The sequence below is a fragment of the Culex quinquefasciatus genome, chromosome 3 (assembly GCF_015732765.1).
Source record: "Culex quinquefasciatus strain JHB chromosome 3, VPISU_Cqui_1.0_pri_paternal, whole genome shotgun sequence".
NCBI lineage: Eukaryota > Metazoa > Arthropoda > Insecta > Diptera > Culicidae > Culex > Culex quinquefasciatus.
Window position 1 is genome coordinate 78,535,595 of NC_051863.1, and position 13,456 is coordinate 78,549,050.

Consider the following 13,456-nt stretch of genomic DNA (forward strand, 5'->3'; position numbering starts at 1 on the left):
GGCTTCATGAAAAAAAAAGATTGAAAGGCAATTTTTATTCAAGAAAAACAATATAAATGGCCAAACATGAAACATAAGCTTTGGCTTATACATTTTATTTTATTTTGCTTGATTGTGTTACATGTGGGACCAAAAAACACGGAATCTTATTTCAAGCCAAATTTTATTTTCTTAATAATAAAAATAATCACCAAATGTTAAATACATTTTATCAGTCACGATGCTTTCAAGTATTTTCACAGAATCTTTAAATTCATGAAATTTCAGTTTTCCTAGAGTATTGCGCCTTTTTATGTGGAGTGCCAATATATTAAATTCTAGATAAATTTAAAAATTTATTTTTTCTTAGTAAAAACAAAATTAAATTTAAAAGGTCTGGTTACTCTACTTTTCAACATTCATGCTGTGATTTTCTGTCTTCTCGTGCTCTTGAATTAACGCCTGCATCGCGGCATCCACCCAACAATAATCAAGCGTTACCCCCAGCAGTAACCGCGCTAACACATCTGATGGAGAAACATGGTTGTTTTCCGTTCCGTAAGGGACCATCCATAACCCCCAGTTGTCACTTTTTTGTATGGATCGTGGACAATCGCCAACACCCCCTCCCCACTTAATTGTCCACGTGGTTTATGGATTTTGAGATGTTATGTTTGTTTTATTGCAATTACATACAGAGAAACCTCTTTTTACGCGGTGGCGTTACGCTTTTCGTTTCGTACATTTCTCTTAAACCATACAATATTTTTGCAAGCTTCAAAAAGCGTTTTGTAGATCTGTAGCTATTTCGGAGGTTTTTTGCAACTTTTTTCCTTCTGTTTCTTTACTTGATTGTTTGAGCTCATAAAATCTTTTCTCAACTTTGAAATAAGCAACTGTTGAAAGGTAGTCAATATCTCAGCATATGATAATAATTGTTCACCAGTTATGCTTTTATAACAAAATATATGAAATAATATAAAATGTTTAGGCTGTATGACTTTTACCACCCCACTTTATCTAAAAGATCCAGATGAATAAGACACCGATAATTTTATTTTAAACTTTTATTTCTTAATATATTGAACAACTTACAATCTAATATCACAAGGATCCTTAAAAAGTATAGAACTAGTATGATTCAGGTGGCTTAAACATGGTTTTAAAGATATCGCGAGTGTCACATGTAAATACAAAACAATCGATTCAGTTCCCTTCAGCTTGCTCAGCTTTCGGTACACAACCAGCAAATGGCACAATTCACAGCTTCTTACACTTTCGGCTGCCCCGCGTTACCATTTCGATCGGTAAGCTCCGCGAGTAACGCACCGCCCGGCACACGAGGTAGGCAACGGTCAGTCCGGCCAGGCTGGTGAAGAACGCCACGGTTAGCGTTACGTCCAGCATCAGGTACTGGAACCAGGACAGCTGGGGCGTGCGCAGGTGCTTGGTACCACCTTGGCGGGCTACGTACTCGATCCACCAGACGGCCCGTTCCAGCGAGCTCATCGGTTGATCCGCTAGCAGACGATTCAGCGCGTTCATGTGGGATTGGTAGCTGGAGAGAGGGAGAAGGCGAGGTGGAATTAGTACAGATTGCCGATTTCTGTTTGAGACTGTATGCAAGTTATGGAAGAGAGCTAAAAGCGCGTGATTTCTGACTAGTGTTGATTCGACCTGTTAACGATAAGCGAATGTGTTAAAATAAGCAGTCATATGTTGGAAAAAAACGTAATTTCACACATGCTTGTGTGACACCTGCATTATTTTTTTTCACATTCGGCTGTTGCAAATATTTTACAAAGTTTTTTGTCTTCCCCTCTCCCTTGAAAACGGGTTTTTAAACTTAAAAATTTCAATGTTTTGAAAACTAATGTTTGAAAAATCAACTGTACTTGTACTGTACTTTTTTCAATGATCTGTTATTTCCGTGGCATGCAATTTCAACTTTTGTTTTGGTTCGGTAAAATTTGGTAACGTAATCGATACTCACATCTCAAGCCCGAACGCATCCTGCAACTTGTCGGTAAAGGTCGCCTGGGTTTCAAAGTCGATTAACGATATAATTCCGGCCTCGTACTTGGCCACCTGTCTCAGATAGTGCTCCAGCGAGCTAGAATAGCTAACTCCCAGCACCGGAACGCGATGGTGGATGGCATCCTCGATGTTCCGCTGACCGCCACTGGTGATGAACAGTTTCACCTTGGGGTGCGCTGTAACGAAAGCAAATAAGGAAGAACAATTAATATTCCGCGTAAACAACAACAGAAATTCGAGAAAAACAAATTTAACGACGTTTCGAATTAATTTGCATTAGAAAGGGACGATTAGTCAGACTGGGATGGCCTTGCAGTTCTGTCACAGATCCGCCTTAATCTTGTCGGCAAACCCGTAAACAACGTATTGTTTTTCACACACCGCCCACTCTTACGCAGCGAGTTGTTTACTCGTAGTGAGCAAAAACCCGTTACTACCTATAAGACTTACCGGTCACGTTTAAGTCACGGCAGTTGCATACTGCACCTCGAGTGAGCGCAGCAAAACAACAAACAACAACCTACCCTACCAAGCCATAGCGTTGTAAACAAGTAGTGACGCCGTCCAATCGGCTTCGTGTCGCGATTGGACGAGCCCCCAGACTTAGTACAAGCTCAACGTGGTCGGCAATGCGCTCTTGCCACGCTATTTTAAGAGAGCTTGATCAAAACAAAATTCCTGCCTCGTCACCCACCCCCACTCGCAGTCGTCCCCCACACGGTGAGTGTCTGAGTTCCAACCTGCTCTTCGCAAAGAGCTCAATTTTACGTTCAAAACAAGCCTCCCTCCTGACCTTCAGCTAAACCACTCGGAGGATTGTTTGCCTCTGGCAGGGGGCCAGATCGACGCCACCGGCGCGATTCGCATCATTTATCTAATCGTCTAAACTAAGCTGGCTGTTGTTGTTCAAACTCACCACATTTTTAAGTGTGACCGGCCTGAGTTTGGGGTGAAGGGTGTTATTTCTGAATGACTTGTCAAAACAACATTGTTTGAAAGTGGTGTTTTGCAACTAAACATTGTTTATTCTAAAAACACGTTATTGTTCGATTTGTTCTTTTGAAATAAATGGAAAAAAAAAACTTTGTTCAATTTCTTCTTTTCAACATTCAACCCACTACTGCCATAACAGTATTTATTTTGTCTTAGTAAATTCTATTTTCAAGTATTTTTTAAATTGTTTTCACTTTTTTGCTTTTAAAATCATAACCCTTTTCTTTTAAACCAATTTTGAATCTTGAAAAAGCATTGGAATGGCGAGTCTTATTTTGTTTGGAAAATATGGGGTTTGATGATTTTACTTGTTTCATGTGCTTTTTAAAAGTATTGATTCAATTTTTTGGGGTTTCGGCCATGTTTTCAACACTACTTATTATCTTAAATTGAGTGTGCATTTGTTTTTGTTATGTTATTGGAACTTAAAAGCTTATTATTCAATTTCTATTATTTCTAAATGTGAAAAACGAGCAAGTTAAGTCTTTGACTTAAGTAAAGTTGTTTATAAAACAAAAAATGTTCAAAATTACCTCAACGGGCAAATAAAGATTCTTAAGAAAATTTTAGCAGTATAGGGTTTGCATGAACAATTTTTTTCGGCCATACCCGATTGTGAAATTGGAGTTTAAAAGGTCAAATAAGCTATAAAATACTGAATAAAAAATTTCATAAAAATGGTAAAACACATAAAGTATGGTAACACAACTTTAAAATACATAAATTATAAAAGAAGGGTGAAATTTCAGTGAAATTACAAATCATCTGTTGTTTTGATAAGACTGCTTGTCATATAAAAATAATTTATAAACAGCTTGAAATTATGAATCTTAATTGAAATTGAAACATTGTTATTCAATAGTGAGAAATAAAAGTTAAGAATCATAAGCTGAAATAACTTAAAATATTTATGCTTGTGAATTGGCGTTGATTTTTTTAAATGTTTTGAAATATTTTGATAACATTAATTGAACAAAATTCTAACATTTTTCCAAAAGTTAAAAAAAATAAACAATTGAAATGAAGTAATGGATGACTATTTGAAAAAAAATGTAGGATTTGGAAAAAAACTCATCAATATTTTTGGAATAAAACTTTCTAATTTATTTGTAAATAAATTTTGATCTTTCTTTTTTACATTTCTTTAATGTCTAGGTCCAATTTCTTCTTTTTTGATAAATGTAACAAATAAATCAGAAATCTGATTCAATACTTCAACATATTAATGTTGAAATGATGTTAAATAATCAAAGTAATTCAAATTTGATTCATCATTTAAAATTAATCCTTTAAAAATGTTTGTATATGGTATGTTTCCAACTCTCAGGGCTGATAATTATAGCTATTTTAATGACATTTTACCGATTACCCTTGAAAGTGAGAGGATCAGATTCCAATTCACTTTCCAACCCTCCATGAACTTTTACGAATCGAACAGTGAACCAGGAAGCTACCAAAATTCGCTCGTCAATTTCAGCTATTCGAAATCCGAACCAACCATCTATAAATATCTTCCACACACAAGTATGTCAAATGAACCACAACAATAGCAAGTGGTAGTCACAAGTTTAGCAGGGTCCGGTCCTCTCTAGCCGAGCAAAACAAACGCCACATGATTTATAAATTCGTTTCTATCGGCCTACAACCCCACACAAGATACCGCAGCGTTGCGTTCGTGCGAAAACGAAAAACCGGCGCGAAGAAACCTGATTTCAAGGTTCCTCATTCAGCAGCGTTTGAGTGTTTGTTATCGTTGTGCGAAATATTCTGCGCATTAGATTTTCAAACCACGTGCTCGCCGTCGTCTTGACGAGCCCCTTTACCGGCCGCAAGTGCGTAGTTGCGTGTTATTTTTAGGGAACCGGTCGAGATTTCGCGCGGCGTAGCGCAGGCCGGTTTAGCTGAAAAGTTCAACTCGCTGGTCAAACTTACCGAGGATATCCTCCTGGGGCAGATCGTACGACTGGTAGATCCTGGTGGTGGTGTTCACGAACTGGCCCTGGTTCCAGTTCCAGACAATAGTCGCGCCGAGGCTTTCCAGCGCCCGGACGATCTTCTCCAGCCGGTAGTGGTCCGCGACGGCGTCCAGATCCAGTTTGATGTACACGATCGGTTCCGGCGAGTGCTCCAGGAAGTACTGCAGATCCTCGGAAAGGCCACCGGCGGCCAGGTCAGCGGCCGATTTGTGATGGATTCCGCCCAGGTAGAGCGTGGTTGGTCCCACAGGGCGTACATTACCGAGGGCTTGGTACGCGTTGATCAGCAGCAGGTCGGCCTGACGTTCAATCTCGAAGAGGTCGGGGAGTTGGGCGCCAAAGTTCTTGTTGGCGATAGCGTTTTGCAGGGGGACTTCCTCGGTGTAGTAGTAGAAGCTGGAGGGAGAAAGGAACAGAGAGAGAAGGGTAGAAAGAATTCATGAGTAAGTCTGCTGATAAGAAGGGATCGTGACGTCAGTTTAGAGAATGTGCGAAGGTTCTGTTATCAGTTTGTGTGCGTAGACAGAAAATGTCATAATAAACTAAGCTTTGAAAATTTTATCGGTTATTGTAATCAACATATTGAGTAATTTTCCAAACCTTTACAGATAATAATGATTAATGTGTTGTTTCAACTACGCAGAAGTCAAATTTAAACTTTTTTCAGAAAACAAACAGATGTTTTTGAAATCACTTAGAAGTTTCAAGTTTGTATAGCCTTTCGGGATCCCACAAATCACGCGGCTCATGGTTATGTCCCTTGTTTCGCCACTGATGCTACCTCTGGATTGTGAGTCCACCAATGCGCGATTGATCCACACGTCAGATTAACCAATTATAGCTAAGATCAATCATTAGAACAAATTTAAATTATTTCCGAATCTTGTTAAGTTAACAAACTAATTTTGCAGATTGGAGAGGCCAACTCTAAATCAAACGTGCTCGCACGTACTACCGTTCATGATATTAGTGCCGTCCTTTTGCCGTTGGCGTACATAAGTCACAAACTAGCTCAAGTACTACCACCGGTGCCAGGTTGTTGTACTTGCGATTGCGTCGGCTAGCTCGTCAATAATTCTACACTTGCCGCGCATACCCTGAAGCCCGTCGAAAGGTCGCGGTTGAGTTAGCCCGCACAGCTGGGCGTCCGACGATTATTAGTTTTCATTTATACAACCTCAAACGTCGAAACGTCACGGCCGTGACTAACGTGTTCGCGGGAAGTTCTAGAACGATACTCACCGAAACCAGATGGTGAAGAACACGCTGGAGATGCGCTGCAGCAGGTTCAGGTCTTCGGTGAACGGCATAAAGATGCTCGGATATCCAATAGGGTGGTTGGGATTGCCGAGCGCTTCGTGGGCGTTGATGTACGCCCCTGCGTTGATGATGCCCACCAGTGGAGCCTTGAAGTGATGCGCGAAGGCGTTCATCAAACTCACTCCGGACCACTCAACCATGACGACATCGAACTTCCCTGCGCCTCGGATCAGCTCCTGAACGGACGGATGCTGCAGCTCCGCTTCCGAGATCTTTCTCATCACGTTAAAAACATTCCTCAGCATGTCCCTCTCGTCCAAACCGACCGCGTTGAGCTCCTCCAGAATGGGCAAATCGTACACGAAGCTCAAATCGATCTGCTCGATCCGTTTCACCAACGAGCCATTTCCAGCCAATCGCATATCGATCGGATCCGTCGTGAGCAGCGTGATGTCATGGCCCACGTTTGCCAGCCGCTCTATCAAAGGCCTATAACCCAGCTGGTGCTCCTTAAATGGCACCGGAAAAATAGCCAAAATTTTGGCACTGTCTATGCACTTAACCAACAGTGCAAAGGCAAGCAATGCCTTGATCAGCACGTTCACGGCCATACTTTCGCTATTCAGCTATTCTTAGCTCACTCACAATGGGCTGCTAAGCAGCCGTCTCTCCCAAGTCCCACTGACGTAGATTCACTTGCGTTGACCTTCTTCCCAGCAACGGCCACTAAATTGCTCTCGATTGGCTGAGAAACGTCGCGCGCGAATCGCGAAATTTAATTTGCAAACACTGGGATCACTCTCAATTGGTAACGACACTTCCGCGCGCAGAACTCGTCACTCTTTATTCCACCGAATGCGAATCAGGTCCACTTGGCGATCGTTTAAGTGTATGGAAATCACGTTCCTGGCGACTGTAGCAGCCAATTGAAGGCGATTCTCGGCTAGTGAATCGTGTGCAGATTTGCTTTGTGCTGATGGGTTCTGAAAGAAGGAGAATTTTGCATATTTTATTAGCTTCACCGTCATTGTGTTTATTGTTATCTAATCTTGTGGAGTGTAAATCGAGAAAATGTGATCTGAATTAAAAAGATTGAATTCAATGATCTAAGTAATTCAATACTTGTTATGAAAATGCCATAAAATAAATTTAAATAAGGCTTCTAATTCTCTTATATTGTCGAAGTTAAGGGACTGACAAAATAAAAAATTACTCAAAATGACAACTGTTATGCCAAAAGTTAATTAATAGTATAACAACTGAATCCACCATAACCAGCAAGTCACACTATCTCCTATCAACCACTTGTTATAAGCTCAGCTCTTTCCAAACCCAACACTCTGAACGCGACCTGGTGACTTGAAATCACCACCACCACCGCCGTTGACCTATTAAATTATCACTTTAAGCAAACAAAACCTCGATTTCTCGCGATCTCAAAACCAACGAACCACAACCCTTAAATCCGGTAGTACGTGCAGGCGGTCGTCACGCGGAGATAACGAACCCTTGAACACTTTCTGTAACAGAGTTTAAGCTGGGATGTTTAGCATGACCGCTGCACGGTTATTAGCCGTTGTGGGCACGTTGTCGACCACCATCGCTTCGCGAACTCTTCGATTGGTCGTTGTCTTCATGGCGTGACTTCAAGGCAGTTTATGCAATACATGAGCCTCTAATACCGCGTGGTTCGAGGTGTGCGTTTTTTTTCTCTTTACATAAATAAGTTATTTTCTCCGTAAGGGCACCACTGCTGGCAAACCAGCGGCCCGTCGGAACGTCTCATGTTACATGCAGCCGAAGGGACACACAAAGAACTTCACTTGCGCGCGCGATAATGAGCTGAGAATCCGCACAGCTGGCGTGTGCCGATTGAGTCACACGTCAAGACCACTTCGTCATCCCGTGCGTACCTTATGATCTTTTCCGTTTGTAGAATTTCAAAATTTCTTCACCGTCCACTGTTTGTTTCGATTTTTTGAGTTTATGGTTCAAGTCCTTTCTATACACAACACACAATCAGCTGTTGAACCGGTTTGAGAGCTTCTCACTCAAGGTTTCTGCGTTCCACTGCTCTAGAGTGTGCTGCTGATTTGCTTTAGTTGCTGTTCACCGCTTGAGGTTCGTTCAAGAACTGAGGCCAGCTCGCCGTTGACGATGTGTTATGAACTTGGCATTCGGGCGGTGGTACTCACGCCACCGGTTGGTGTTCATTGAGTGCCTGCCGAGCGTCGAACTGGTTCTGTGACGATTTTTGTTTACCGCAAAAACTGTTTATGCAGATCACGTTCAAACGGTGGTCCTCTCGAGAGTGTTTTGCTTGCCGCTGTGATGAAACTTGTTTTGGACGCGTCTTTGCCCGCGCTATCACTTCCGTTTGTACCGTTGAGAGAGCGGTTGTTGAATATCTTGAGATTCGACGCACAAAACTCAACGATCACAAGAAGACACCACACCGTGCAGCGCGTCTTGAAGAAGTGACGAATGATTTCTTCGTTTCGAGACTTCGCAGACACACAGGAAGGAACAAAGACCGACCGCGATTCTTTTGTATCCGCTCGTCATTCTCGGCGGACGTTAGCCCTCTGCTACCGGATTAGGCCGCCGCCGGCTGAACGTCTCGACGTGCGCGGGACCATCTAAGGAACGACGCATGGGTGATAAGCGGCGGAGGTAGCACGTCGTGCGCACGAGTCATAAAGAACCGACAGCAATCGCTCGTGCAGTACTTACCTGCTGGGTGGGTTCAGTTAGGGGCAATGCAGTTGGCTCATGTATGACGTGGCATGTTGATAACCACACCAGTCATTTGATGGCATTTGCGGGGAATATTTCAACCTTTACGAAAGCTCACTGTTAAATTCTCGTGCGTAAGTTCAGAAAATGTACCAGTTATAACAAAGACACGTGGATGTGCACTTTAGTTCACTGTATGAATTAAATGCGGGACCGCTTATTAGGTTAAAATACTAAGTAGACTTGGTTCATATTGACGTTTAACATTAACGTTAGTCGTGGCATATACGTCACTTCATCTTTAGTTGACAGTATTTTATTTTGTAAGCAAAAATGAGTAAAAGTTGTTAGTTAAGCGTTCCGTTAACCAGGGTGACATTGTAAGGTTGAAGATTATATTGCAAAATGAAAGATGAGCAATTCTCGCTGAATCCGTCCCACTAGATGCACATGTTCTCAAATCGTTACGGCAATGTTCTCATTCGCGCCAAAAAACCATAAAAACAACCTTCGAACCAATGAAAATATCAGCCGTTAGCCACCTGTAAGGAAAAACTTGTTTTGAGCAATGGATTTTTTCGAAAAATGCCCTAATTTGGCGAAATGATATCTTCCAAAATACATTACCAAACATCAAAAAATTATATATCGTTGGAAAGGTAATCGCGAGGGCTTTCTATCGCACTTTGATAAAAATTTCAAAAATTATTTTTTCAATGGTAATTTTCAGGGTTTTTGGAAAACTTACTCTTAATCTTGAATTTTGACCGTGTTCGCAACCACTGATCGTTACGGAAATATTTTCATTCGAAAGATTGGGCAATTTTGCACAAAAGCAACTTGAGAAAAGTAGTGTAATGAAATTGTTTTCGTATAGTTATTAGCGGATGAAAGAAATTGGTCAAATTTCAGTTCAAAATAACCAAAGCTCAGACTTCAGAAATGAGCCTTATTTACAGGCAAAACAAAGCAGGACAGTAATCTAAAGCAAATCTTTACATATAGGATGAATAGGGACAGCTTTTTCAACTATGCTTTCACTCATCGGATCTTATTTTTTATTTGTTTATGTAAAAACATACATAAACAAACCACAAACCTTTTAAGTACTCTGAAAACTAATGTCCTTACTGAGCCTGTAGTCTCGATTCACCACATTTCACTGAAGTAATAATTTAGGTACAGAATTTGTTTTGGGACGGTCTGCTTTATTTGTATAACCTCAATCGTGCACCAAAAAGTGCAAAATTGAAATCAATAGTTTTTGATCAAGTTAAAATTTGGTGGGGCTGTTGATACCATCAAAACAATCAAGAAACTCGATTTTCATCCAAATCGGACTACGTGAAGACTTCCATCATTGTCATGGTTTTGCGTTCAAAGATATAAATTTTGCGTCGCTTTCAATATTTTGACAAAATTCCTTCAACAAGATGTTTAGAATAGTGCCCTACACATGCTGATTCCTTTTGGCAACGATTATCCCATTCCTTGTAAAGTTATGGAAATCGTCATTAATCAATGATTTCCAACTAGGACGTCAATGACTGTGCCACAAAATTATATGAATTTTGAAGCACAATTGATTTAGATCAAAAATTCCTTCAGTGGCTTCAAGAAGGCAACAACCGGCACATATTGATTCCTTTTGGTGCTGAAATTCGTTAAATTGAATTTATTACAGAATATTTTAAAGTGATGATCAATTTTCTTCGAGAATGATCAACGGCTTCACCTTAACTTAGATCCGGAAACTTTTTCAAACCTATTAAATATTTCAATTATTCTGCAAAACTTTTTTTTTTGTATCTATCAAACAGGTTATATCATCTACAAAAGCTGTTAGCATGTTGTTTTCATTGTTTAGCACCATGGCAATTTTTTGTATAAGAGGTTCTAAATAAATCACAAATAAGATCATTGAAAGCGGGTCTCCTTGTCTTACAGATCTACAAATTTTAATTTCCTTTGATAACTGGCCGTTGATCAATATTCTAGAAAAGCTGTTTTCTGTGATTTTTTTATACAATTCAATTCAGTCCCATTTTTGTCATGATATCTATCAAATACTTGGGTTCAACTCGGTCAAAAGCTTTGCATAGATCAAATGCAACTAAAGCTGCTTGCTTATTTTTCAATACTAAATTAGTTAATTTGTCTCTGATCTCGCACAATGCTTCTTGTATTGTTTTGTTTTTGTTAGAGCATTTCTGATAATCAGTCAATAGATGAGGCGTAAGCACGTTTAATCTGTTTGTGAGGACTTTAGTGAATATTTCATAATCAAAATTCAAAAGTGTTATTGGTCTATAGTCTTCTAGTGAATTTTTGTCTTGGATTTTTTTTCTGAATTTTACATTGTAGTGCATCGTTCAGAACTAAACACATTTTATTTTTGATCACTGGCCAAGCTTTTAAATAAAAATCTCTTGTAAGTCCATCTAGCCCTGGTGATTTCTTGAATTGACTTTGCTTAATAGCTTTATAAATCTCATCTTCTGTTATTAAATCAGACAAGTGCTCATTTTCTGGCATGTCTAAATTAATTGTTTTTTTGTGGCATAAAATCTGAATTTTCATTTACATTACTCGGGGAATACCTTGTAGTATAAAAGCTTGTGATCTCTTCCTTAATTTCATATGAACTTTCTGTTACCTTATCAACATTACATATTTTTGTTATAATTGTTTTTCTTCCTTCTTGTATTTTGTACCGCTAAGTGAGTCGCACTTATTGTTTCTGATTCAGTAAATTGTGAATTTGGTTTATAATAAAACGACGTGAAATCTCTTTGTAGTTTCAACATTTTACCCTTTGTCTTAGGAATTTGACTCAAAGCATTTTTATCAATCATATAATTATCGTATGCTAATTTTGAGTATCTGTAACAAAATGCCATATTCATTTTAAATTTATCACAGATAAGTTTTGTCTTATATTTGAAAAAAGAAGTGATCTTAGGTTTTGCAAAATCTAGCCACCAATTTATCCACGAGTCATAGTGCCTTTTTTTGCTTTATCCGATATTTCCACTTTTGTTGGAATTCTATCATATTTTCATCTGACAGCGCGATTGATTTCAGTGACCAGTTTCCTCTACTATAGTTTGTGTTTGTTTTGGGTAATTTAATGTTTGCTAAATACATTTTGTGATTGGAGAAAGCTGTGTGTGTGTGTGTGAAACCAACCAAACGGGACCACGCGGTCGCTTCTTACAAATTGAGTTGTTTCCATGTATTTTAAGATCTACATTCTATACATGCAAATAACTCGCATAGGCATTTGGAAGGTGTTAGCTCTGTCGAGCTTCGGTGACCCATTTCTACGCTGGCTAGCCGAGCGCGAGGTCCCTCAGCTTTTATCGACAAGCCCCGCCCTGAAGAACGTTTGCACCAATCGGGTTCAAACGTTATTTAGAACTTCCGAGCCCTTGTCAAATGGACAAGGACCCAGCGCGTATATAGTTTGATAGTAACAGTATTCCTAATTCCAGACGTCGCTCACCAAGCCGTGATGGCCTAGTGGTTAGCATTTTTGCTTACCAATCCAAAGGTCGGGGGATCGAACCCCGACACGGGCGACTTTGATTTTTCGTTCATGTTCAGAGTTTCAAGATTAATATTTCCTACACTTTCTCGTTGGGAGCAGATGGGAATCGAACCCAGGACCATTCGCTTAGAAAGCGAACACCGTAACCAGTCAGCCACGGCCGCTCCATTTTGTGATCGGAGAAAGCTGTGACCTCAAACTTGGCTGATGAAATACACCCTTTCAACCGCTCATTTACATAGATTTTATCTATGCGCGAGAATGAAGTATTTCTGATAAAACTAAATCAACTAGATTCAACGAATCTGTGAATCGTTTTAGTGATGGACTGAAATTACTTGTACCAGGCGAATCTTCGGCTCTTTCGACAGAATTAAAATCTCCACCAATTATAAGATTTTCTGTAGCTGTTTTCAGATAAAAAGGTATTCTATTACTAAAAAAAGCTTCCCGTTCAGAGTAATTATTTATACCTGATGGCATGTAGGGGAAATATACCCATTTTAATCACACTAAGCCGTTCGACCTATTCTCATCACTTTTGCATTTTCCGCTACTAAATCAACATTTTTAGATACATCAACAATGGAGAGTTGCTTGCTCACTTTTATTTGAGCTATTTGTTACTTTGGAACAGACAAAAACTCTTTATGAAAGCTGTAATTCATGATCAAAATGCTGATAGGCCGATAATAGAAATAGGCTGAGAAAGGGCATAGTTCCCCTATATATTACATAAAGATGTTTTCCCGTCTAATCGCGCTGTAATGATTCTTCCATCTAAACTTTTTTCAATATTTGTAACACTAAATCTGGTTTTCAATGCAATTGCAGTACCACGCTTTTTCTCATCAATATTAAAGAAAATATTATAACCACATAAACTTAAATGTTCAGATTGCAGAAGAAATTCCATTAATATTAG

General features: G+C 39.6%; 2 protein-coding genes across 3 annotated transcripts in view; one reads left to right on the top strand and one right to left on the bottom strand.

The window, feature by feature from the left end:
• LOC6040828 (serine proteinase stubble) overlaps window positions 1-13,456 on the top strand; it is a 267,484-nt gene that overhangs the window by 177,262 nt on the left and 76,766 nt on the right. The gene's annotated exons all lie outside the window — the stretch shown is intronic.
• Window positions 1,032-8,395, bottom strand: LOC6040830 (UDP-glucosyltransferase 2). The gene is made up of 5 exons (XM_038259153.1): window positions 8,159-8,395; window positions 6,228-7,228; window positions 4,942-5,381; window positions 1,973-2,192; window positions 1,032-1,537 (listed from the first exon to the last, which is right to left on the bottom strand). The coding sequence occupies exons 2-5, from the start codon at window positions 6,854-6,856 to the stop codon at window positions 1,240-1,242; spliced, it is 1,587 nt and encodes a 528-aa protein (XP_038115081.1). The 5' UTR covers window positions 6,857-7,228; window positions 8,159-8,395; the 3' UTR covers window positions 1,032-1,239.

Bases quoted from the DNA above. Each gene is read 5' to 3' on its own strand.
- LOC6040830 (XM_038259153.1), bottom strand. From the start codon at position 6,856: ATGGCCGTGAACGTGCTGATCAAGGCATTGCTTGCCTTTGCACTGTTG. The intron at 2,193-4,941 runs GTAAGTTTGACC...CTTTCGTTACAG, and splicing joins GCCCCAGGAGGATATCCTCG to CGCACCCCAAGGTGAAACTG. The intron at 1,538-1,972 runs GTGAGTATCGAT...CCCTCTCTCCAG, and splicing joins GATGCGTTCGGGCTTGAGAT to CTACCAATCCCACATGAACG.